At 38.1% G+C, this 27,820-nt stretch overlaps 1 protein-coding gene across 1 annotated transcript; it reads left to right on the top strand.

Annotated features, from left to right (window-relative positions):
• The first annotated feature begins 13,033 nt into the window (after nucleotides 1-13,033).
• Nucleotides 13,034-27,508, top strand: PTCHD3 (patched domain containing 3). The gene is given in 2 exon segments (XM_045466443.1): nucleotides 13,034-13,973; nucleotides 26,560-27,508. Coding segments are annotated over 2 exon segments (1,614 nt in total). The 5' UTR covers nucleotides 13,034-13,097; the 3' UTR covers nucleotides 27,298-27,508.
• The last annotated feature ends 312 nt before the right edge of the window (nucleotides 27,509-27,820 follow it).

The following is a 27,820-nucleotide window of genomic DNA, read 5'->3' as shown; positions in this document are numbered from 1 at the left end:
GACAGCTCAGAGCCTGGAGCCTGCTTCAGATTCTGTATCTCCCTCTCTCTGCCCCTCCCCCACACATTCTCTCTCTCTCTCTCTCTCTCTCTCTCTCTCTCTGTGAAAAATAAGTAAACTTGGGGCGCCTGGGTGGCGCAGTCGGTTAAGCGTCCGACTTCAGCCAGGTCACGATCTCGCGGTCCGTGAGTTCGAGCCCTGCGTCAGGCTCTGGGCTGATGGCTCAGAGCCTGGAGCCTGTTTCCGATTCTGTGTCTCCCTCTCTCTCTGCCCCTCCCCTGTTCATGCTCTGTCTCTGTCCCAAAAGTAAATAAACATTGAAAAAAAAATTAAAAAAAAAAAAGAAAAAGAAGTAAACTTAAAAAAAATTAAACATAAATAATCAGTAAAAAAATTTTAATAAAAAATTCTAAAACAGAATGAAATCTCGCCATATGCAACAATGCGGATACATGGATGAAGCTAGAGTGTATTATGCTAAGCAAATCAAATCAGAGAAAAACAAATATTGTATGATTTCACTCGTATGTGGAAGTTAAGAAACAAAAACGCTGAACATAGGGGAAGGGGGTGGGGAAAGAGGCAAACCATAAGAGACTCTCAACTATAGAGAAAAAATTGAAGGTTGATGGAGGGAGGTGGGTGGCAGATAGGCTAAATGGGTGATGGGTATTAAGGAGGGCACCTGTGATGAGTACTGGATATTGTATGTAAGTGATGAATCACTAAATTCTACCCCTGGGGGAAAAAAAAAGAATGGGTTTAAACTTTAGTGACCATCCACTTAATATAGACTGCTATATACAGAAGATGTTATATACAAACCAAGAATCAAAACCCAGTAATAGATATGCAAATAAAGAGAAAGGAATCCAAATATATCACTAAAGAAAGCCAACAAACCATGAAAGAGAGCAAGAGAAGAAAAGATCGGAGAAAATCTATGGAAACAACCACAAAACACTTAACAAAATGGCAATCAATACATATCTATCAATAATTACTTTGAATGTAAATGGACTAAATGGTCCAATCAAACGACATAGGGTGACAGAGATCCATCTATATGCTGCCTACAAGAGACTCATTTCAGACCAAAAGGCATCTGCGGATCCAAAGTGAGGGGATGGAGAAACATTTGTCATGCAAATGGAGGTCAAAAGAAAGCTGGAGTAGTAATACTTACAACAGACAAAATTGACTTTAAAATAAAAACTGTAACAAGAGACAAAAACACTGTATAATAAAGGGGACAATCCAACAAGAGGATATAACAATTGTAAGTATTTATGCATTCAAATACATACATCAGCTAATAAAAAACATAAAGGAAATAATTGATAGTAATACAGTAATTGTAAGGAACTTTAACACCCCCCACTTACATCGATGGACGGATAATCCAAACAGAAAATCAACAAGGAAACAGTGGCTTTGAATGACACATTGGACCAGATGGATTTAACAGACATATTCAGAACATTCCATCCTAAAACAGCAGAATACACGTACTTTTCAAGTGCACACAGAACATTCTCCAGTATAGAACACATATTAGGCCACAAAACAAGCCTCAACAAATTCAAAAATATCAGGCATCTTTTCTGACTACAACGCTATAAAACTAGAAATCAACCACAAGAAAAAATCCGGAAAGTGCACAAATACATGGAGGTTAAATAACATGCTACTAAATAAGAAATGGGTCTACCAAGAAATCAAAGAAGAAATAAAACATGACATAGAAACAAATGAAAATCAAAATGCAATGGTCCGATATCTTTGGAATACAGCAAAAATGGCTTTAAAAGGGAAGTTTACAGCAATATAGGTCTATATCAAGAAGCAAGAAATATCTCAAATAAACAGCCTAACCTTGCACCTAAATGGGCTAGAAAAAGAAGAACAAACAAAACCCAAAGCCAGGTAAAGGAAGGGAATAATAAAGATTAGAGCAGAAATAAATATTAAAGTGGTGCCTGGCTGGCTGAGTCAGAAAAGTGTGTGACTCTTGATCTTAGGGTTGTGAGTTCAAGCCCCAAGATGGGTATAGAGATTACTTAAAATATAAAATCTTTAAAAAAAAATTTTAAGAAATAAATGATAAAGAAACTAAAAAAAAACAGAAGTGATCAATGAAACCAGGAGCTGTTTTTTTTTTAAAGATCAACAAAATTGATATACCTCTAGCCAGACTCATAAAAAAAGAATAAAATAAAATTTAAAAAAAGTGAGGACCCAAATAAACAAAATCATTAATGAAAGAGGAGAAATAACAACCAACACCACAGGAATATAAATAATTGTAACAAAATATTATGAAAACCTATATGCCAACAAATTGGACAACCTAGAAGAAATGGATAAATTCCTAGAAACATATAAATTACTAAAACTGAAACAAGAAGAAATAGACAATTTGAACAGACCAATTACCAGCAATGAAACTGAATCAGTAATCAAAAAAAAAAAAAAAATCCCCCAAAACAAAAGTCCAGGACCAGACAGCTTCAGAGGTGAATTCTATCAAACATGTAAAGAAGATCAATACCTATTCTTCTCAAACTATTCCAAAAAATAGAAAAGGAAGGAAAACTTCCAAATTCATTTTGATGAGGCCAGTATCACTCTGATACAAAACAAGATAAAGACACTACAGAAAAAGAGAACTACAGGCCAGTATCTCTCATGAATATGGATGTAAAAACCCTCAACAAAATATTAGCAAACCAAATCCAACAATACATTTAAATAAATCATACACCATGATCAAAGAGATTTTATTCCCAGGATAAAAGGAACAATCAATGTGGTATGTCAGATCAGCAAGAGAAAAGATAAAAACCATATGATCATTTCAATAGATGCAGAAAAATCATTCAAAAAAGTATAGTATCCATTCATGATAAAAATCTTTTGCAAAGCAAGTCTACAGGGAACATACCTTAACATAATAAAGCCCTGATCTGAAATCTCCACAGCCAAAATCATACTCAATGGTCAAACACTGAAAGCTTTTCTCCTAAGGTCAGGAACAAGACAAGGAAGTCCACTCTCACTACTTCTATTCAAAATAGTACTGGAAGTTCGAGCATAGCAATTAGACAACACAGAGAAATAAAAGGCATCCCAACTGGTAAGGAAGAAGTAAAACTCTCACTATTTATAGATGACACGATAATATATATAGAAAACCCTAAAGACTACACGAAAAAACTTACTAAAACTGATAAATTAATTCAGTAAATTTGCAGGATTCAAAATCAATGTACAGAAATCCATTGCATTCCTATACACTAATAATGGAGCGGGAGAAAGTGAAATTAAGAAACAATCCCAGGGGCGCCTGGGTAGCTCAGTCAGTTGAGCATCCGACATCAGCTCAGGTCATGATCTCACAGTCCGTGAGTTCGAGCCCCGCATCAGGCTCTGTGCTGACAGCTCAGAGCCTGGAGCCTGCTTCGGACTCTGTGTCTCCCTCTCTCTCTGCCCCTAACACACTCACATCCTGTCTCTGTCTCTCTAAAAAGTGAATAAACATTTAAAAAATTTTTTTAAAAATAAACAATCCCATTTACATTTGTACCAAAAATAATACCTAGAATAAACCTAACCAAACAGGTGAAAAGCCTGTATTCTGAAAACTATAAAACACCAATGAAAGAAATTCAAGATGACACAAAGAAATGGAAAGACATTCCATGCTTATGTGTTGGAAGAAAAAAAATATTGTTAAAATGTCTAAACTGCCCGAAGAAATCTACAGATTTAATGCAATCCCTATCAAAATACCAATAGCATTTTTCACAGAACTACATCAAACAATCCTAAAATTTGTAAGGAACCACAAAGACCCCGAATAGTCAAAGCAATCTTGAAAAAGAAAAACAAGACTAGAGGTATCACAATTCCAGATTTCCAGTTACATTCCAAAGTGGTAGTAATTAAAACAGTATGGTTCTGTCATATAAAGAGACATGGAGATCAATGGAGTAGAATAGAAAATTCAAAAATAAATCCACAATTATATGGTCAATCAATCTTCGACAAAGGAGGAATGACTAGATAATAGGGAAAAGACAGTATCTTCAATAAATAGTGGGGGAAACTGGACACCTACATACAAAAAAATGAAACTGGACTATTTAATACACAAAAATAAACCCAAAATGGATTAAAGATCTAAATGTGATGAAAAAATGCTCAACATCATTCATTATCAGGAAAATACAAACCAAACCCACAATGAGATACTACCTCACACCTGTCAGAATGACTAACATTAACAACTCAGGCAACAACAGAGGCTGGCGAGGATGCAGAGAGAGAGGATTTCTTTTGCACTGCAGACAAATGCAAACTGGTGCAGCTGCTCTGGAAAACAGTATGGAGGTTCCTCAAAAAATTAAAAATAGAACTACCCTACGACCCAGCAGTTTCACTACTATGTATTTATCCAAGGGATACAGGTATGCTGTTTCAAAGGGGCACATGCACCCCAATGTTTATAGCAGCACTATCGACAATAGCCAAAGTACGGAAAGAGCCCAAATGTCCATTAACAGATGAGTGGATAAAGAAGATGTGGTATATATATGTACAACGGAGTATTACTCGTCAATCAAAAAGAGTGAAATCTTGCCATTTGCAACAATGTGGATGGAACTAGAAGGTATTATATATGCTAAGTGAAATTAGTCAGTTGGAGAAAGACAAAAATCATATGACTTCACTCATATGAGGACTTTAAGAGACAAAACAGATGAACACAAGGGAAGGGAAGCAAAAGTAATATAAAAACAGGGAGGAGGACAATACAGAAGAGACTCTTAAATATGGAGAACAAATAGAGGGTTACTGGAGGGGTTGTGGGAGGGGGGGATGTGCTAAAAGGGTAATGGGCATTAAGGAATCTACTCCTGAAATCATTGTTGCACTATATGCTAACTAACTTGGATGTAAATTTAAAAAAAAAAAAAAAAAAAAGCTTTCCAGAATACTTAAAATACCTCTAATGGTTCTAATAAATTAAACCTAGAAATAAAATTAAATATAAATAAATAAATAAATAAATAAATAAATAAATAAATAAGACCTACATATGAGACCCAAAATCATAAAAATCCTTGGAAAGATCTGAAAGGCAGTACTTTCTCTGACATTAGCTGTAGCAACACTTTTCTAGGTATGTCTCCTGAGGCAAGGAAACTAAAAGTAAAAATAAACTACTGGGACTACATCAACATAAAAAAGTTTCTGCACGATGAAGGAAACAATCAACAAAACTAAAAGGCAACCTATGGAATGAGAGAAGATATTTGCAAATGACATACCTGATAAAGGGTTAGTATCCAAAATGTATAAGGAACTGATACAACTCAATACCCCAAAAATGAATAATCCAACTTAAAAATGGACAGAAGACATGAACAGACATTTCTCCAAAGAAGGCATCCAGATGGCCAACAGGCACAGGAAAAGATGCTCAATATCACTCATTATCAGGAAAATGCAAATCAAAACCACAATGAGATATCACCACACACCTGTCAGAATGGCTAAAATCCCAAACACAAGTAACAACAAGTGTTGGTGATGATGTGGAGAAAAAGGAACACTCTTGTATGGCTGGTGAGAAAGCAAACTGGTGCAGCCACTGTGCAAAACAGTATGGAGCTTCCTCAACAAACTAAAAATAGAACTACCATATGATCCAGTAATTGTACTGCTGGGTATTTACCCCAAAAATATAAAACCCTAATTCAAAGGGATGCATGCATCCAAATGTTTATTGTAGCATTATTTACAATAGCCAAACTATGGATGCAGCCCAAGTGTCCATCAATAGATTAATGGATAAAGAAGATGTGGTGTGTGTGTATGAAATATTATTCAGTTATAAAAAAATGAAATCTTGCCATTTGCAATGACATAGATGAAGCTAGAGAGTATAATGCTAAGCAAAATAAGTAAGTCAGAGAAAGATAAATACCATATGATTTAATTCATATGTGGAATTTTAGACACAAAATAAACCAGCAAAGGAAAAAAAGAGAGAGAGAAACCAAGAAACAGACTCTTAACTAGAGAGAACAAACTAATGGTTACTAAAGGGGAGGTGGTTGGATGAGGGATGGCAGGAATGGGTGATGGGAATCAAAGAGTACACTTATCATGATGGGAAAATATAATAAAATAAAGAAAAGGAGAAAAAAGAAAAGATCATTTCTATCTTACATAAACTCTTGCAGAGAAGAGAAAAAGAAAGCTACCCTTATAAGGCTGGTATAACATTGTTATCCAGATGAGACAATATAAGAAAATTATAGGCCAATCTCACCTATAAACATGAATGCAACCATGCTATATATAAACTTTAGTTAATTGAATCCACATTATATTCTTTTTTTTTTTTTTACAGAGCAACCATTCACTCTCTATTCATTACTGAAAAATCTTTTTACCATGTGGCTTAATTACACTTTACTTAATGCAACTTTAATTAATTATGAGAAACCATTTTACACATATGTGAAATATCTACACAATCCTCATCAACTAGAACACTGGGTGACGTCGAAAATTAGATGTTAATGTTGAAAAGAAGGTAAAATATTCACAGGAGACAAAGCCATTTTAAGGAAGAGAGTATTTTATATTCCATAATTATTTGAAGCATCCAGGAGAGCAAGGCTTCTTTTTTTCCATAAGTATGTATGGGCCTCTTCCTTTGCTTGGCAATATTCTCGATATTCTTCCTGAATGAGGTTTACTCTGGCTTCTTGGGCAAGCTGACCTTCTGCCACAGATCTAATTACTTCTTTCACTAACTCACTCTAGCAGGAGAGAATTCAGATAAAAAAGTTCTGTATTTGGTGTATGTATGCTTTACTGCTTCTTATTTCAAGCCTGGTTGTATTAGAATGGCAACGTGATGTCTGTGCCGATAGTCTTACTATTATGAATCCACATTATATTCTGACACTTAGGGTTTTAAAGCATTTTTTAGGATTAAAGACTAATAATACTATTTGCCACATACATAAACGAAGGAGATACTCCACATGATCTTCCCAATCGATTAACACACATGATTTGATAAAAAATTTAACTCATTGGGGCACCTGGGTGGCTCAGTCGGTTGAGAGTCCAACTTCAGCTCAGGTCATGATCTCACAGCTCGTGGGTTCAAGCCCCACGTTGGGCTCTGTGCTGACAGCTCAGAGCCTGGAGCGTGCTTCGGATTCTGTGTCTCCGTCTCTCTCTGCCCCTAACCCACTCGCATTCTGTCTCTGTCTCTCTCAAAAATAAATATTTAAAAAGTTTTTAAAAATTTTTAACTCATTCATGATAAAAATTTAAAAAACCCACTTGATAGCAAACTCTCCTTACCTTCATAAAGGTATAAAACTAAAACAAATAAAAAATTCCACTTGGGGTGCCTGTGTGGCTCAGTCGGTTAAGCGTCTCACTTCAGCTCAGGTCATGATCTCATGGTTTGTGGGTTTAAGCCCCACATAGGGCTCTTTGCTGACAGCTCAGAATCTGGAGCCTGCTTCTGATTCTGTGTCCCCCCACCCCACCTCTGCTTCTCACCCACTCGCACTTTGTCTCTCTCTCTCTCTCTCAAAAATAAACATTAAAAAAAATTTTTTTTTAATCTAACAGAGGAAACTAGAGTAATGTTCCCAGAGGGAGCACAAGCCCAGGAGATAACTGAGTAACTGCAGGTGCTCTTGGAGATATTCCCTTTAAGGACAGGAAAGCTAGTCAAAGTGGTTACAGAAAAACTGAATAGAATTTTAAGTCAAGAACTTGGGCAATTAGAATAGATGCCTTCACGTATTATTAAGTCAGTGTCCAGGTAAAGATTTTTGTATCTCCTGAGCCCTAGGGAACCAAGAGTTTCTAGAGTTAAATCTCAGAAGAGAAGCACAGAAAAAGGAGAAACACTAAAATGAATGAGGGAGGACCAAAGTGATTGACCCTGGTCCCTAAGTCCATGTGGGGTAATAGAAGAGAATGAATTCATCCAATGGAGGTGAAGGTGGACAAGGTTAGGTGAACAGTTGGTGGTTTGATAATTCAATAACTCCTTGGCTTCATATTTCTGCCTGTGGGAGCCTTCCCAAAATAAAAATAGAGTCTATTAGGGAAAAAACCAATGTCTGATCCCTAAATCAAGGGGAAGTAATAAAGAGAGAGCAGTCAGTCCCACCAAACAGGGCTGCTTACAGGTTTTTGAGAAGGAAAGGAATCACTTTGAGGGTCAGGATAGGATTTATAAAACTAAGGGAACCTTCCTGAAAAGAGTAGAAGAAATGTATCCTGGAAGAGTGGGTAGTTTTGCCATGATCTCCACCACAGAAATCGGTGTGACAGAGGAAAGATTTCCACCCCATTCACGTGAAGTAAGTTCTTAGAGTATAGAAAATCCAAAAGCTGAAAAGGGTTAGTTTTTTGCAAGAGAGAACATGGCAGTAGGATTGGTCCTCACTAGGCCCAAGGGGTAAAGACTTCAGTAGTCTAGTGAATAACAGAATAACAGATTCTGTTCAGAAATCTGCTGAGGATGATTCTACAACTGAAACGGATGTGGGGGCCTCAGGGTAAAGCGTCCCTAGGACGTAGATTCTAGGGCCTACACAGATTCTGCTCAAATAGGACTCGACAGAATCCACACTCAATTCAGGAGTACATGGTCTACACAGGCAATGGAAGTTGAGCGGTATTGGATATTTCTCAAGGCATTATGGCATGCTAGTTAAAAGTATGGACTTTGAGGCCATTGTGCCTGGGTTCCTATCCCAGCTCTACCTCTTACTACCTGTGTGATTTGGGACAAGTTACTTAGCTTCTATCTGTCACGTTTTCCACTTGTCAAAGGGAGAAGATAGTACTTCGCTCGTGGAGTTCTTAGGATTAAATTATTTAATATGTGTGAAATTATTTAAAACACGTTGAAATTCAATAAGGGCTATTATTATTAGAAATATTTTCATCATTGAATGGGACTTAAAAAATGTTTTTAATGTTTACTTACGTTTATTTAATGTTTTTTTATGTTTATCATGACCTGAGCTGAAGTCAGATGCTTAACCAGCTGAGCCACCCAGGCACCCCACCTGTTAGATTTTTTTTAAGACTCTAGTCACTCTCTCCAGCCAATTAGTTACTAAATTATTTCCCACCTTTTAAAGTCCTACTCCATAAGCTGTCCAGTCTGGTTGTTGTTGCTGTTTTATCCTTTCCATATGTTGAGCGTGACCTTCAAGATCTCCTTTTTCCTCTTCTGTTTAATGTGTTCTCCCAAATTCCAACACTTCCATTAAGGAAATCTCTATTTTTCTTTTCTCAAGCATTTTCCAATTTGCCTTCTGCTGTTTCCTGAGCCATCTCTTTAGGTATTGCTATACTACAGAAAAGGAGAAATTCACCTTATAATATAAAAAGGAATTTAGGGGCACCTGAATGGCTCAGTCCGGTGAGCATTTAACTCTTGATTTCTGCTCAGGTCATGATCTCAGAGTCGTGGGATTGAGCCCCACATCAGGCTCCACACTGAGCAAAGAGACTGCTTAAGATTCTCTCTCTCTCTCTCTCTCTCTCTCTTCCTCTGCCCCCCTCCCCTGCGCTTTCTCTCTCTCTAAAATAAAATTAAAAATTTTTTAGAAACTTAATGAAAGCCAATGATAAAGTAACTACTTCAAAGAGTTTTACCATCAGCATTATGAACCCCAAGTACATAAAAACCTGAGCTCTCTTGCTTCCAAGCCAATCCCAATGTACAAGAACTTATCAACCTTCGGCTGTGTCACAGTTGCTAATGTCCCATTGGACCAAGTAAGTCACATAGCCAAACCCAGAGTCAATGTGGGAGGGAACCATGACAAATCATAGATTCTGGGAGCCATGATTCATTGGAGACCATCAATATAAGAGCCTACCACCCTACCATAATATGTACATGCATCTTAACAATATGTTTCTTCTGCAACACTATATTCATGGTCAGTTCTTTCTGCTGCCCTTTCTTCAGTTTCTTTCTTAATTACTCGTGTTTCAGTTTTAGAGCTTCTTCTCAATGACCAATCAATTTATTAAATCTTTACATTTCAGTTTAGAAAAGGAAAACTGAGTGACTCCATAATGCTCTGTGACAGATTATTATACAAGTTAGGAGAAACAGCTATACTGTGTTAATTTTAACAAGGAAAAAAGAAAATGGGAAAAAGCTTAATATAGGGCAGGGGAAAAGATGCAAAAAGATACCTCATGTCTCAGTGAGAACACAGGCATCTGAGCAGACCCTATGGGATCTACAGAATACATTTCAGCCATGATGTCTGCCATATTTGAATTAGATAATTTCTAGAGCTATGGAAAGATAAACAGGACCACCTAAGTTATGACTAACATTTGAGTGTCCTCTGAGTACCTCTGAGTAGGCAGGGATGAATGAGACAGAGCTTCTCTGAGGAGCTCATGGTCAAGTGTAGGAAACAGATTATCATATAACTAAAATACACAGTTTTTTTTTGTTTGTTTTTGTTTTTGTTTTTTATTTTATTTTTGGGACAGAGAGAGACAAAGCATGAACGGGGGAGGGGCAGAGAGAGAAGGAGACACAGAATCGGAAACAGGCTCCAGGCTCTGAGCCATCAGCCCAGAGCCCGATGCAGGGCTCGAACTCACGGACCGCGAGATCGTGACCTGGCTGAAGTCGGAGGCTTAACCGACTGCGCCACCCAGGCGCCCCTAAAATACACAGTTAAAACAGAAACATCTTATAAATATTAATGGGCAAATTTTTTAATAAAAAAATAAAATTCCCTTTATTAATATCATACTCAGTTTGGCTAATGTGAGAGAATAGGTATTAGAAAAGGAGAAGGGGTGGTGGGGCACCGGGGTGGGGGGCAGGAAGCAAAAGAGAACGGAGGAGAAGAGAAAAAAAATCGAGCGCAGGGGCTGCTTGAGAAGGACTGGGGAACAGAAGGAAATGGAATCTACGTGATGATAGAAGATAAAAGGAATGCTTTGTCTGCTTCATTTTATCTAGACTGAAGGTGGATAAGAAATAGACTAGATAAAATTTTAAGTTCTAAACTATATTCTTGAATTCCCAATACCCGTCCCCTCCTCATACAAAAGGCATTTTCTGAAGTGTGGAGAATCCTATCCTGACACAGTAGACACCATTCTCAAATTGAAGGCAAGAGGGTCTTCCTGAATTGAAAGGAAGAGCCTTGAGAGACTTCCTTAATTAGAAGCCATGTCACTTCTAGGCCATGTTACAGCTTCACCTGGAGAAGCGTAGAGTTCTGAAACCAATCTTTCAGAGCCTTTCAGGCTTTTATAACTCAAAAATAGGCGATGAGCTCATTTTGGAAATGCTACATTCCTTTTATGAAATGATACAGAAAAACTGGTGGAAAATAACTAATAGTGGTATTTTTGATTGACATTCTAGACCTGCACAAACATTAGTAATCTAGATAACGAGATTAATAAAATAATCTGGAATCAATAATCCATAATGAAGAAACTAGATAAAATCAAATCCCAGGGTACATATTTTACTATAGAATTTATTTGCACTTCACAGTGCCTGATTTAGGAGCAATTGTAGAAATTTACTTGTGTTTTGAGATGAAAAACACACATTGATGTTGTGCTAGAGAAATACTTTATAAAGATGGACAGGAAGAGGCCCTGTGTTTGGATGTGTACATTATAGAGTACTTGTGAACACCTTCACCCTACCATTTCCTCTTAAATGTTTAGAACAGCTGAGCCATTCTCTCCATAATGTAGACATGGTTCAACAAATGGAATTCTCAGATCAGTTCCTCTATCTACAGACTTTAAATGTGATACAGAAGCCACTAGGTTTATAGCACACCAGCGATGAACTCAAGATGTAGCTATAATTAGGACTTGGAAACACAGATGAAAGAGAGAAGGAATCTTCAGTTTCCTTTACCATAACTTTTAAAATAGAAAATGGGTGCCACCTTGTGGTTATTTTAATAAGGTCGCTCAAACAATGACTTTCTGGAGACGCAACTTAACAAAATCTCCTATTTCTTTCTCCTTGAAAATACTGTTAAACATATCTTTCTTAAACTCTTGGACTTGGTACTCTTACAAGCTGGAGATTTCATTAAAATGCTAGACCTACCCACATAAAAACACAATCACAATAATATTAGGTGACTACCAACCATGAAAAACATGGCAAGCAATTTTCATAATTCTTAAGAACCGCTCAAGACCTGCTTCTCGGTTGCGTGCATGTTAAAAGGTAGGTAAAGGTTTTCGTAAAAACGGTGACATGAACACAGGGGTCCCTCCATCCTGGGAACTGTGGGTGGAATAGACCCAAGATAAATACCCACTTTTCAGCCCACTTATTTACTTCTAACTTTTTACAAGAAGAATATATGTTACGTTTGTAGTTAACAAAAAGAATCACTAAACCAGGTGTACGAGGTTCACCTTACCTGAGAACTGTGTTACTGGATGCTTCCCGGAAAGGTAACACCACATTTGTGTGTGTGTGTGTGTGTGTGTGTGTGTGTGTGTGTGTGTGTGACTCTTGTAGAAGAGGCACGCATCTTACCGTTAAGTAGTGTTTGTGTACTAACTAACTTCCTGGGAGCATCCGGCACGCCACAGACAAATTTGGGGCTAGTTGGGCTATGAGTCAAAACACGTGCTTCCCAACGAAACTTCGGGATCCGGGCGCGAGCAGCTGGAACTCAAACAGACTTCCGTAGAATTTCTCGAGGAAACTGTCGTGTGGGGCGGAGATGGGAGCTCGGTCCAGTGGCTGCTTTCTAATCTGCTGTCACGTTTGAGACCCTGGCCTTTCCTTCCCGGAAATGAGCCTTAGTCCCTCCGAGGTGGCGCCAGTGGCCCGGCAGGAGGCGGAGGCGGAGGCGCCTGCGCCGGCGGAGCGGGAGCCCGCAGCGGAGGAGCCGGGGCCCAGGTCAGAGGCGAAGCGGTGACCCGAGGCAGGGCCGGGCTCAGAGCTGCTGCCGGCCTCCAAGCATGAGTCAGAGCAGTTCTTCAGTCGAAGACAGGAACCCGAGATGACCTGGGCTTCGGGGCAGTTGCCAGAGCCCGCTGGGGCGCCCCATTCACATCCGGTGTCAGTGAGGGGGGATTCCTCGCTGCCCGCATATCCGTCGGAAAACCGGATGTCCGAGAGACCCCGTTGCCACACCGACTGCCTGGAGGCGCCCCTCTCCTGCGTCTTCCGAAGGCTGGGATGCGAAGTGGGCGCGCACCCCTGGGTCTTCCTGCTGGTGCCCATGGTGCTGATGGCCGCTCTGGGCACCGGTTTGATTTACCTGCCCAAGGATGTAGAAGAAAACTTCGAGGAGCAGTACACCCCAATAGGGAGCCCGGCCAAGGCTGAGCGGCGTTTTGTGCAGAAACACTTCACTGCCAACGACTCTTAGGTCTTCTCCATCTCCAGGAAGAGCACCGAGGTCAATTTCGCTTGTATTCTAGCGGTCTCCAACACGACCTCCCTGCTAGAACGAGCAATCTTATCAGAAGTTAGTAAAGTGGATGACGTGATCCAGGATCTGTATGCGATGGGGGAAAACGGAACCCAGATCCACTACAATCAGGTGTGTGCCAAGCACCAGGGTCTCTGCGTGCCTTCCAACCTACTCCTGTATGCCTGGCAGATGAACAGGGACCTCGACCTGAGAAATGTCACTTTCCCAATCTACAACCACACCGGTCAGCCCATCTACCTGGCTGGCACCATTGGAGGAACCTTCTTAGGCGAGAGGATGAGAATGAACCAGTTACTCCTGGAAGCCAAAGCCGTGAGGTTGCTCTACTACCTGAAAACTGAGGATCGAGAGGACAACGAGCGTAGTAAGAAATGGTTGATCCATTTCCTGAACCAATTTAGCAACATTGAAAAGCGTCTGGCCTTGAAGAGGATCCAGGTATCTGGTGGCTGAGTTTTATAGGGAGGGTTTATAGGCTGAGTTTTATAGACCGGGAGAAGGTGGGAGGGGTAAGAACACGTTTTCCCAGTAGTAGCACTCCTGGATTATTTGATGGAGTCCTTGACTTGCAGCTGGGAGTGCTCTACTCTGTTTGGCACTTAATCCAACTTCCTTAATCTCACACACCAAAGGATGCCACACAGCATAAATCCTTAATAATATTCTGGTGGAAGGGGCGCCTGGGTGGCGCAGTCGGTTAAGCATCCGACTTCAGCCAGGTCACGATCTCGCGGTCCGTGAGTTCGAGCCCCGCATCGGGCTCTGGGCTGATGGCTCAGAGCCTGGAGCCTGTTTCCGATTCTGTGTCTCCCTCTCTCTCTGCCCCTCCCCCGTTCATGCTTTGTCTCTCTCTGTCCCAAAAATAAATAAACGTTGAAAAACAAAATTTTAAAAAAATATAATAATATTCTGGTGGAAAACACAAATCCTACATCCTTAAGGTAGGTCTGCTCAGTGCAGACATTGATCATCAGGTTTTCCAGTCAAATTACTTTAAAATCCTTACTCTCAAAGTCTTTGCTATTTTGGGGAACCCCCTGAAATGTGTTCGGAGTTCATTTGAATAAAAGCAACAAATTTTAAGAAGTTCCATGGTATTATTGAAAAGAGAATTAGCTCACCATTTACCAAGTAAGTTATATAGCCTACTGCCAGGCACATGCTAGCTATTCTGTAACTAATAGTTGTGAATAAGCCTGGTCAAAGTGAGACAACTATTGGAAAAATACCAGATCCTTCTGAAATATCGATGAAATTAAAATAGTAAAAGACAACGACCTACTAAAATTTTAGAAAAAGCCACAATTTCTGTAATTATGAATGGTTTCACAATCTTAGGTAGATTCAGATTTTGTGTATTCAGGAGGTTTAAACCTTGGGTTTCTGAAAGAAACTTTAGAAAGTGTGCCACAGATTTGTGGGAAGAAGCACACCTATGTTAATCTTCTTTATTCTAAAATCACGGTTCACATATTTTGATCTTTTACTAAATCTTAACATGTTTCAATCAGTAAGCTATAGTGTTTCAATAGGGTTTGTGACTCACACAAATATTGGAATGAAAGTTATTTACTTGAGTAAATTTTTGTGGCAGGTGGTCTACATCAATTTCTAGACAACTGGAATTTGAAGCAACTTTGATGACAGTGATCCCTTTATTTCACTTGGCATACCTTCTAATCATATTATTTGCAATCATATCATGCTACAGGTAAAATGGTTTCATTGTTTCTTAACTCTTTTTAATAGATACTTTTGGGTGGCAAAATACATATAATTGATATAAAATATGCCATTCTAATCATTTTAAGTGTATATTTCAGTGGCATTAATTACATTCACACTGTTGTGCAACCATCACAACTATCTGGTTTTTTTTTTCATTTTTATGTTTTTACGTTTATTTATTTTTGATAGAGAGACAGAGCACAAGTGGGGGAGGGGCAGAGAGAGAAGGAGACAGAATTGGAAGCAGGCTCCAGGCTCTGAGCTGTCAGCACAGAGCCCGCCGCGGCGCTCGAACCCACAAACTGGGAGATCATGACCTGAGCCGAAGTCAGACGCTTAATGGGCCACCCAGGTTCCCCACAACTGTCTGTTTCTAAATCTTTCCATCCCCCCAAACAGAAACTGTATAACCCTTAGGCAGTAACTCTCCATGGCCTCCCCCCAGTCCCGGCTAACCTTCATCTACTTTCTATCTCTATGAATTTGCTTATTCTAGAGATTTCATATAAGCGGAATCACACAATATTTGTACTTCTGTGACTGGCTTATTTCACTTGGCATAATGTTTTCAAGGTTCCTCTATATCCTAGCACGTATCAAAACTTCATTCATTTTTATGACTGGTATTTCACCGTATACATGCAGCACTGTTTGTTTATACACTTAACTGTTGATGGGTGCTTGGAATGTTTCCACTTTTTGGCTTCTGTGAATAATGCTGCAACGAACATTGATGTACAAATATTTTCTTGAGCTCCTGTTTTCGATTATTTTCAGTATATACCTGGGAATTGAATTCGTGGGTGGTGTGATAATTCTATGTTCAGTTCTTTGAAGAACCACCAAATCCTACCAGCAATGTATAAAGGTTCCAATTTCTCCGCATCCTCACCAACACTTGTTTTTTGTTTTATTGATAATAGTCAACTTAATAGTGACAAAGTGTGGTTTGATTTACATTTCCCTAATTACTAATGATCTTAAATATCTTTTCATGTGTTTATTGGCCATATGTACATCTTTGGAGAAATGTCTATGCAAGTCCTTTGCCCATTTTTTAATTTGGTTGTCTTTTTGTTCTTGAGTCCTATTGTTGGTGAGTACTTTGTATATTTGGTTTTAAGTTTATTTTTTTTATTTCAAGAGAGAAAAAATATGAATGGGGGAGGGTCAGAAAGAGAGGAGAGAGAGAGAATCCCAATCAGGCTCCACACTGCCAGCACAGAGCCTGATGTGGGGCGTGAACCCACAAACCATGAGATCATGACCTGAGCTGAAGTCGGATACTCAACTGACTGAACCACCCAGACACCTCAGTATTTTGTATGTTTTAAATATTAAACCTTTATCAGATATATGATTTATAAATATTTTCTCCCACTCTGTGTATTGTCTCTTCACTTTCTTGATAATGTCTTTAACGCACAAGAGTTTTTAATTTTGATGAAATCCACTTTATCTTATTTTTTTCTTTTGCTATATACTTATATGTAAGAATCCATTGACAAGTTCAATGTCATGCACATTTGCCCTGTGTTTCCTTCTAAGAGTTTTATGGTTTTAGCCCTCATATTTAGGTTGTTGATCAATTTTTAGTTCACTTTTGTATATGTAGTGTGAGTAGGGGTTTAACTTCATTCTTGTGCATGGAAATCCATGTGGAAATCCATATTTCCATGTTGATTGCTGGAAATCCAGTTTTCCAAGTCCCATGTGATGAACAGACTATTCTTTCCCAGTTGATTGGACTTGGCATCCTTGTAAAAAATCAATTGGTTGTAGATGTATGGGTTTATTTCTGGACTCTAAATTATATGCCATGAGCCTACATGTCTGTTGATGTGCCAGTACCACACTGTTTTGATTCCTGTAGCTTTGTTATGAGTTTTGAAATCTGGAAATCCTCCAATTTTTATCGTCTTTCTCATGATTACTTTGGATATCTAGGACTCCTTGCAATTCCATATGAATTTGAGGGTTGACTTTTCCATTTCTGGGGTGGGGGGAAGGTCATTGAAATTTTGATAAAGATTGTGTTGAATCTGTAGGTTGCTTTAAGTGAGATTAACATTTTAACAATACTGTCTTCCTGTGAACTAAGGTTGTATTTCCATTAATTTAGTTCTTCTTTAGTTTCTTTCACTAAATTTTTGTAGCTTTCTGTCTTTCACCTCCTTGGTTAAATTTCTTTCTAAATATTTTATTCTTTTAGACACTAAATGGAATTGCTTTTTTCATTTCATTTTTGGATTGTTCATTGCACGTATATAGAAACACAACTGGTATTTGTGTGTTGATCTTGTATCCTGCACCTTTGCTCAATTTGTTTATTAACTCTATTAGTTTTATTGTGGTTTCTTTGGAATTTTCATATATAGAATCATGTAATCTGTGAAAAGGGATAGTTATACTTCTTCATTTCCATTTTGAATTCCTTTTATTTCCATTTCTTATTTAATTCCTCTGGATAGCACTTCCACTTCAATGTCAAGTGTCATTGGTGAAAGTGGGCATCTTTATCTTGTTCCTGATTTTGAAGGGAAATCTTTCAGTCTTTCACTTTTGATTATATTGTTAGATATTCAGTATAATGGTCCCTATCATTTTGAGGAAGTTCCTTTCTATTCCTTGTTTTTGAGGGTTTTTTTTTTTAATCATAATTGGGTGTTGGATTTTGTCAAATGTCTTTTTTGCATCTATTGAGATGATCATGTAGATTTTATCCTTTGTTCTATTAGTGTGATATGTTACTTGATGATTTTTCCCATGTTGAACCACTCTTGCATTCCTGGGATAAATCCTAGTTGGTAATGATGTATAATCTTTTTAATGTGCTATTGAATTGGGTTTGCAGAATTTTATTAAGGACATTTGAATCTACATTCATAAGATATTGATCTATGGTTTTCTTCTTGTAATCTTTGTCTGGGATTGGTATCAGTGTATGTTGTTCTCGTAGAATGAGTTAGGGAGTGTTTCTTTTCAACTTTTTGGAAGGACTTGAGAAGGATTGGTGTTACTTCTTCTTTACATGTTTAGTAAAATTTACCAGTGAAGCCATCTGGTCTTAGACTTTTCTTTTTGGGTGGTTTTTGATTACTGATTCAGTCTTTTTACTTATTCAATGTCTGTTGAGATTTTCTATTTCATCTTGAGTCAGTTTAGGTCATTTATGTGTTTCTAGAAATTTGTGCATTTCAAACAGTTTGTTGGCATAAGTTGTTTATAGTATTCTTTATTTTTTAATATTTATTTATTTTTAGGAGAGAGTGCACGAGAGGGAGAGAGGTGGTGGGGGGGTGTGGGCAGAGGATCCAAAGTGGGCTCTGCACTGACAACAGTGAGCCCCATGCAGGGCTCAAAACCATCAACCCTGAGATCATGACCTGAGACGAAGTAGGAGCTCAACCAACTGAGCCACCCAGACAACCCTATAGTGTTCTTTTATAATCCTTTCTATTTCTCTAAGGTTAGTAGTAATGTCTTCAATTTCATATCTGATTTAGTTATTTCTATCTTCTTTTTTCTTTGTCGCTCTAGATAAAAGTTTATCAAGTTGTTGATCTTTTTAAATAACCAATTTTTGGCTTTGTTGGTTCCCTCCATTGTTTTTCTAGTCTCAATTGCATATATCTCTATTCTAATCTTTTCATTTCCTTCCTTGTTAGCTTTGGTTTTGTTTTGTTTTATTTTGTTTCTATTTCTGCGAGATGTCTAGTACCATAAGGTGATTGAAGACTTTTGTTTTTCTTTTTAATGTAGTATAAATTTACCTATGAGCACTGGTGTTGTTACATCCTGTAAGTTATGTTTTGCTGTGTGTTTATTTTCATTTGTTGCTGAGTATTTTCTAATTTCCCTTGTGATTTATTCTTTAACCCATTGGTTATTTGATAGTGAGTTGCTTAATTTCCATACATTTTGAATTATCCAGTTTTCCCTCTATTATTGATTTGTAGCTTCATTCCATTGTTGGTTGAAAAGATACATTGGGTAATTTCAATATTTTTACATTTTCAGACTTGTTTTGTGACCTAACATATGATCTATTCCAGAGAATGTTTCATGTTCACTTGAGAATAATGTATATTCTTCTATCATTGGGTTGAGTGTTGTGTATATCTCTGTAAGGTCTAATTTATTTAGTGTTGTCCATTTCTTCCGTTTCCTTATAGATTATTGGCCTAGATGTTTTATACATTATTGAAAGTGGCATATTGAATTCTCCATCTATTTCTGTCTACAAGTCTGTTAATATTTGTTTCATTTTTGGGTCTCTATTGGCAGTGAATGTATGTTTGTAGATGAATCTTCTTGATGAGTTGTTCTTTTTATCAATTTAAAATGCCCTTCTTTGTCTCTTTTAACAGTTTTTAAAATAAAATTTATTTCATCTTATAGAAGTATATTCAATCCTGCCCTCCTTTGGTTATATTTATATGGAATATCTTTCTCCATCCTTTAGCTTTCAATCTATTTATGTCTTTGGGTCTATAATGAGTCTCTTGTAGACAGCATATAGTTGAATCATGTTATTTTATCCATTCTGTCAATTTCTACCCTTTTATTCAAGAGTTTAATCCATTTACATTTAAAATAACTGCTGACAAGGAAGGACTTCTGCTATTTTGCTATTTGTATTCTGTGTATCGTACAGTTTTTTTGTCCCTCACTTCATCCATTATGCCTTCTTCTATGTTTAATTTCTATTTTTCTAATGAGTTGTTTGATTCTCTTCTCATTTCCTTTTGCAATGATTTTGTGAGATTTTCTTTATGGTGACCATGGAGATTCATATAATTCTAAGTTTAAAACATTCTACATTAAACTGATACCAACTTAACTTCAAAAACACACAAATATGCTGCTTCTATACACCTCTGTCCCCCACTCTTTATGTTGTTGTTGTCACAAATTATATCTTTATACACTCTATGCCCGATAACAGATTTATAATTATTTTTATGTTCTAAATTCTGTAGGTAATAAAATGTAGGATTATAAACCAAAAATATAATAATACTTGCTGTTATATTTGACCAAGACCTATGTTTCCTCATATGGCTTAGCATTACTTTTTATTGTTCTTTCTATTCAGCCTGAAGGATTCCTTTTACCATTTCATATAGGGCAGGTCTAATTAACAAGCCTGATTAGCTCTTGTTTATCTGGAATGTCTTAATTTCTCCTTCATTTTTGAAGGACAGTTTTGATGAGTACAGAATTTTCCGTTGATGTTTTTTTTTTCTTTAAGCACTATAAATATCCCACTGTCTCCTTGCCTCCATGGTTTCTAATAAACAATCAGCTTTTATACTTATGAAGGGTCCCTTATATTTGATGAGTTTCTCCTCTCTCAGTGCTTCCAAAACTCTCTTTGCCTTTGGCTTTCAATGATTTGATTATAATGTTCTCAGTCTGGGTCTTTTTGAGTTCATCCTATTTGAACTTCATTAAGCTTCTTGGATTTGTAGCTTCATATCTTCTACCAAATTTGGGAAGTTTTGAGCCATTATTTCTTTAAATATTCTTCCTGCCTCCTTTTTTTTTTTAATTTTTTTAACGTTTATTTATTTTTGAGACAGGGAGAGACAGAGCATGAACGGGGAGGGTCAGAGAGAGGGAGACACAGAATCCGAAACAGGCTCCAGGCTCTGAGCTGTCAGCACAGAGCCCGACGCGGGGCTCGAACTCACGGACCGCGAGATCATGACCTGAGCCGAAGTTGGCCGCTCAACCGACTGAGCCACCCAGGCGCCCCCTGCCTCCTTTTCTCTCTCTCCTGGAACTCCCATAATGTGTATGTTGATCTACTGGCTGGTAGACCCACAGATCTCTGAGGTTCTTCTCACTTTTCTTCATCCTTTTTTCTTTCTGTCTCTTAGACTCCATACATTTCAATTGTCCTATTTTCAGTTCACTGATTCTTCTGCCTATTAGACCTACTGTTGAATGCCTCTAGTGTTTTTGGGTTTGTTTTCTGTCATTTCAGTTACTGTAGTTTTCAGTTCTAGAATTTCTGTTTGGTTCCTTTAAAAAATTTCTACCTCTTTATATTATTATTGTGCTCATACATTGTTTTTCTTATTTCCTTGTCAGAGTTCTTCTTTAGCTCTGTAAGCATATTTAGAAAAGTGTTTATAGTCTTTGTCTAGTAAGTCCTAGCTCTGTCTTCCCTCAAAGATGATTTCTGTCTATTTATTTTGTTTCACACATATTTTGAACCACACTCTCCTCTATCTTTATATACCTTATGATTTGTTGTTGTTGGTGGTGGTGGTGGTGGTGGTTGTGTAGAAAACTGGACATTTGGCTAACTGGAAATCAGATTCCACCTTCCCCAGGGTTTTCTGTTGTTTTCCTATGTGTTTATTTAAGATTAGTGGTCCATTTTCTTTGTGATTTTCCGAAACTATTATTGAAAGACTGTAATTTTTGTTTTTTGTGGTCACTGAAGTTTCTGTACCTTAGCTAGTGTTTTGACATAGATTTCCTTGGATGCCAGGAGCTCTCCCAGTGTTTGCAAAATGGTTCTGTGCCTGGAACCTCCAACACTTACCAAGACTTACACTGTACTTAGGGATCAGCCCTAGGTGAAAGCTTAGGGTCTTCTTTGGTCTTTTCTGAGCATACATCTTGCCCTGGGTAATTTTCTAAATTCCCCAGTATAACTGAGTGCTTTTTAATATCCTAAATTCCCAGAGAAATGCTCCTCATCTTTTTTCATAGGCAGTCTTTTGTATTTTTGAGCTATAATCTTTTGCTCTATGCACATGAGGTTTGTTAATTCAACTTGTGGTGTTTCCAGCTTTCTCAACCCGAGTTTTGAGTTAGACAAAACGGAGGAGTGCCTTGCATCAGTCCTTCAGGTAGCCCCCAAATAGGTTAGAACAGACATATAAAATATTTTAGGAATAATCTCTGCTCTGCTTCCTCCAAAAACAGGGAAATGGCTCCATCATGGTAACATGAGCTGTTACCACTTTAAGATCCCTGCTGTCTTAGGGACAATTTGGGACTGGGGCCACTTTAACACATCTGCCACGTTATGATCACTGCCACTTTAAGACTACTATCATACTGGAGAGGGAGACAGGGCATGTAAAATCACTATAAAACATTCCTACTATTTTGAAGTACTCCCCTGATTTTCTTTCATTTAGCACTTGCTTAGTTGCTGTAAGCTTTTGACTGCTTTCCAGAGTTCACAGAATTCTGAAAATACATGCCCGTTTTTCTATATTTCTTTGTTGGGATGAGACTTGGGAAATTCCTACTCCATGTTTTGCTGATATCCAGCACTAAACTCTTATTTTTTAAACTTTCTTTTCTCCCCACCCCCCATTAGCAATAGTGTGCAATCAGATGGAAGAGTAAAAACAAATAAATAAATTATGGCCAGTTTTGTTTGATTTGACATATGTTTTTTACTCTACATATTGTGCCAATTGTGATTAATTGTTCCATTTGGAAGCAGATATGCTGATAGAATTAAATAAGTCCATATTTCTATATAAATTTGAACTAGTACTTTTAACTATATAAAAAAATTAATCTCTAATTTAATTGACTTGGGTGTCCCCATTGTTCGGATGTGGGGTTTACCTTGTTAAGCACTTAAAAATTGTTATCTAGGCACTAGGGTTAGTTTGGGCTCTTGTAGTCAGAAAGCTAAAATCTTGAAAATATCAGCAAACACCAGTATTTAGTTGTAGAAGTAACCCCATAGAATATATTAATTTAGTGATTCTCACAGCAGAGTTCCAGAGAGGACGCTAAACCTACATATTCTGAAGCCACCTGTTGAATCAAGTCTCTGGGGTTTCAGTCTGAAAATCTATATTTCAAAAATGTCTTTCATTGATTCTCCTGTATAGGTGGGTTCGGGAGCAAATGGTATAATTCAACTCTCTAGATTTTAAGGTAGAGAAAAATAAGGCCCCAATAGGTAGAGGGAGTTAACCATGATAGGTATCTCGTTAGAGTTAATAAACTACCTTGCAACTTTGTTATTTTGGAAAGACCACATTCCCTAGTAAACAAACAAAATCAAAAAACTAAGAAGGAAGGGTGAGAGGGAGGGAGGGAGAAAATAGGGGAGGAAGGATGGGAAGGAAAAAAGACCAAATTCAGGCTTGTTAAAGTCATTAGAGTATAAAAATAATGTTAACCTAGTGTGGAATCTCCAAGGTACCAACAATTGGCTTGACAAAACTTTCCTACTAGGTAGTTGGTTCTGAAGATACAAATTTATATCAATTCTTGCTTATCTTTACTAATAATTATGGACAGTAGTACAGAAAATCTTATACTGAAGGCAATTAGAAAATGATTTTTTTAGTCTTTATTTAATTTGAAAGAGAGAGCATGGTTGGGTGAGCAGAGGAGAGGCAGAGAGAGAGGGAGAGAAGGAATCCCAAGCAGGCTCTGCGCTGTCAGAGCAGAGCCCGACACAGGGCTTGAACTCACAAACCAGGAGATCATGACCTGAGCCGAAACCAAGAGTCGGATGCTTAACCAACTGAGCCAGCCAGACACCCTTAGAAAATGATTTATATTTATTTGTCTTTGAAGACTTTATGTTTATGTAACCAGAATATGAAACACATAGGACTCATGAGGTATAAACATAATGCAACTTTATTTTTGTCTCCCTTTGTTCCCTTTAAGTTTTGTAGGTAAGAGCAAGTTCTTCCTCTGCCCCATGAAAACTCAGACAGGCCATGTGACTTTTGTGGTCATTAGTAGGTAGGACAAAATCCTCCAGTCAGAGTTCAAATGTCCATGTCCATGTCCATGTCCATGTAATAAACAAAATTGGTAACTTGATTTAAAGTTAAGGTGCCCTCCAGCACTCTTTGCTAGAGCATGCTGCATAGGATAGCCCTTAATGGGGAGAAAGGAGCTTACCAGTTCTCTTCTTTTTTTTTTTTTCTGAATATAATTTATTGTCAAGTTAGCTAACGTACAGTATAGTCCTGGCTTCTGGAATAGATTCCCATGATTCATCACTTAACATACAACACCCAGTGCTCATCCCAACAAGTGCCCTCCTCAATGCCCATTACCCATTTTCCCCTCACCTCACCCCCCCTCACTTCACCCCCCAGAGAAATCAAGCCTCGGTTCTCTGTATTTAAGAGTCTCTTATGGTTTGCCTCCCTCTCTGTTTGAAATGATTTTTTACCCTTCCCTTCCCTCATGGACTTCTGTTAAGTTTCTCAGATTCCACATATGAGTGAAAACATATATCTGTCTTTCTCTGACTGACTTATTTCTCTTAGCATAATACCCTCCAGTTCTATCCACATTGTTGCAAATGGCAAGATTTCATTCTTTCTCATTGCCAAGTAGTATTCCATTGTATATATAAACCACATCTTCTTTTTTAAATGTTTTAAATTTAATTTATTTTTTAAAATTTACATCCAAGTTAGCATATAGTGCAACAATGATTTCAGAAGTAGTTTCTTTAATGCCCTTACCCATTTAGCCCATCCCCCCTCCCACAACTCCTCCTACAACAGTAATCCTCTGTTTGTTCTCCATATTTAAGAGTCTCTTATGTTTTGTCCCTCTCCCTGTTTTTGTATTATTTTTGCTTCCCTTCCCTTATGTTCATCTGTTTTGTATCTTAAAGTCCTCATATGAGTGAAGTCACATGATATTTGTCTTTCTCTGACTAATTTTGCTTAGCATAATACCCGCTAGTTCCATCCACGTAGTTGCAAATGGCAATATTTCATTCTTTCTCATTTCCAAGTAGTATTCCATTGTATATATAAACCACATCTTCTTTATCCATTCATCAGTTGATGGACATTTGGGCTCTTTCTGTATTTTGGCTATTGTTGATAGCACTGCTATAAACATTGGGGTTCATGTGCCCCTATGAATCAGCACTCCTGTATCCTTTGGATAAATTCCTATAGTGCTACTTCTGGGCCATAGGGTAATTCTGTTTTTAATTTTTTGAGGAACCTCCACATTGTTTTCCAAAGCAGCTGCACCAATTGTGCATTCCCACCCACAGTGCAAGAGGGTTCCCATTTCGCCACATCCTTGCCAACATCTGTTGTTTCCTGAGTTGTTAATTTTAGCCACTCTGGTGTGAGGTGGTATCTCACTGTGGTTTTCTCACTTGTATTTCTCACTTGTATTTCTCACTTGTATTTCCCTGATGATGAGTGACGTTGAGTATCTTTTCATGTGTCTGTTGGCCATCTGGATGCCTTCTTTGGTCTAATCATGTCTTCTGGCTATTTCTTCACTGGATTATTTCAGGTGTTGAGTTTGGTAAGTTCTTTATAGATTTTGGATAATAAGCCTTTATGTTATATGTCATTTGCAAATATCTTCCCCCATTCTGTTGGTTCGCCAGCCCTCTTCTATCCCTTCTCTTCCTGCTTCCCATCTTGCTTAGTTGGAGCATGTCCAAGGAGAAAAAAAAAAGGAAGAGGGAAATCCTTAAGGCACAGCTGCTGCCATGATGCTTCAATACGTTCCTTCTCTAGGATTTAAAATAAAACCAATTCGGGGCGCCTGGGTGGCGCAGTTGGTTAAGCATCCGACTTCAGCCAGGTCACGATCTCGCGGTCCGTGAGTTCGAGCCCCACGTCGGGCTCTGGGCTGATGGCTCGGAGCCTGGAGCCTGTTTCCGATTCTGTGTCTCCCTCTCTCTCTGCACCTCCCCCGTTCATGCTCTGTCTCTCTCTGTCCCAAAAATAAATAAACGTTAAAATAAAACCAATTCTCCTTTGAGTGTGTTTGTAAATTCCTAGGACATCTCCCACTCCTACCTCTCTGTTAGCACTGAGAATCTCTTATCTCTGGTCTGGGCAACAGCCTCCTAGACAGTCCCTAAGACATTGCCCATGCTGCCTGACTCATTTACACTTACATATGAAGGTTATCCTTGCACATATGCATTTACCTCACACAGAACCCTTATTTGCACCTATTTTAGGGTTCCGTATTTATTGTCTGATTGTGAAGTCATATGAACAAACTTTTTCAAGAAGGGGCGCCTGGGTGGCGCAGTCGGTTAAGCGTCCAACTTCAGCCAGGTCACGATCTCGCAGTCCGTGAGTTCGAGCCCCGCGTCGGGCTCTGGGCTGATGGCTCAGAGCCTGGAGCCTGTTTCCGATTCTGTGTCTCCCTCTCTCTCTGCCCCTCCCCCGTTCATGCTCTGTCTCTCTCTGTCCCAAAAATAAATAAACGTTGAAAAAAAAAATTTTTTTTTTAAAAAAAGGAAAAGCCAGAAACTCCTGACCAAAAATGTTCCTCATTTAAAAAGTCCTGCTGTGTCCCGTGTGATTCTCTCCCAGATGAACAAGAAACTGATGTCCATCCAATGAATTTGTTCTTCAGAGACTATTTTGGCCCTTTTCTCACAAGAACTGAGTCTAAGTTTTTTGTAGTGCTTCTATACATTTTGTACATTATTAGTAGTATATATGGGTGTTTCCAAGTGCAGGAAGGGTTAGACCTTCGAAATTTGGCAAGTGACGATTCCTACATCACACCATTTTTTAATGTAGAAGAACATTTTTCCGACTATGGCCCCAGGGTTATGGTTATTGTTACTGAAACTCTTGACTACCGGGATAAAGATGCTAGGCAAAAACTGGAAAAATGTCTGGTAGATTTGGAAAACAGGGACTATGTAGAAAAAAATGTTACAGAGTTTTGGTTACAAGAGTATGTGCAATATATGGAAAATAGCGGGCAAGATGTAAATGATAAGAATACTTTTATAAACAGTTTGCCCAGTTTTTTAACAAATTTTCCACTTTTTATGTATGATATTAATATTTCATCTTCACATGAAATCATTGCTTCCCGGGGCTTCATTCAGACCATCGGCGTTTCTTCTTCAACCAATCAGAAGATGATGTTATTCCAGTTACGAAGCATAGACGAAAAGTGTGAAATTCCCCTAATGGTGTACAACCCGGCATTCATATATTTTGATCAGTACACTGCAATGTTAGAAAACACTGTTCGAAATGTCATTGTTGCATCCTCAACATGAACATAATAGGTTCATTGTTTTCTTATTGCTAATTCCTCACCCACTATGTTCCTTGTGGGTAACTTTTGCTATTGCTTCTCTGATTGTGGGAGTAACAGGGTTCATGGCATTCTGGAATGTCAATCTTGATTCCATATCCATGATTAATCTTGTCATTTGTATAGGGTTTTCTTTCGATTTTTCTGCACACATTTCTTACACATTTGTTTCCAGTTCTAAGCCCTCAGTAAACCAAAAAATAATTGAGGCATTGTATCTGCTAGGCTACCCAGTGTTACAAAGTGTAGTTTCAACAGTAATAGGGGTGTGTGTTTTATCTGCAGCTAAAGCATACATCTTCAGGACATTTTTTAAGATTATGTTTCTTGTTATGGTATTTGGGGCTGCTCATGGCCTAATTTTTATTCCAGTATTCTTAACCTTTTTTTGAAGGTTTGTTTGAATATCCACTAACAAATCAAAGACCAATTATAGAATTCCTGCTTGCCACGATCCAATCTGGTAAAAACACACTATTTGAAAT

This window comes from Leopardus geoffroyi, chromosome B4 (assembly GCF_018350155.1).
Source record: "Leopardus geoffroyi isolate Oge1 chromosome B4, O.geoffroyi_Oge1_pat1.0, whole genome shotgun sequence".
Taxonomy (NCBI): domain Eukaryota; kingdom Metazoa; phylum Chordata; class Mammalia; order Carnivora; family Felidae; genus Leopardus; species Leopardus geoffroyi.
This window is presented reverse-complemented; position numbering and strand designations above follow the sequence as displayed.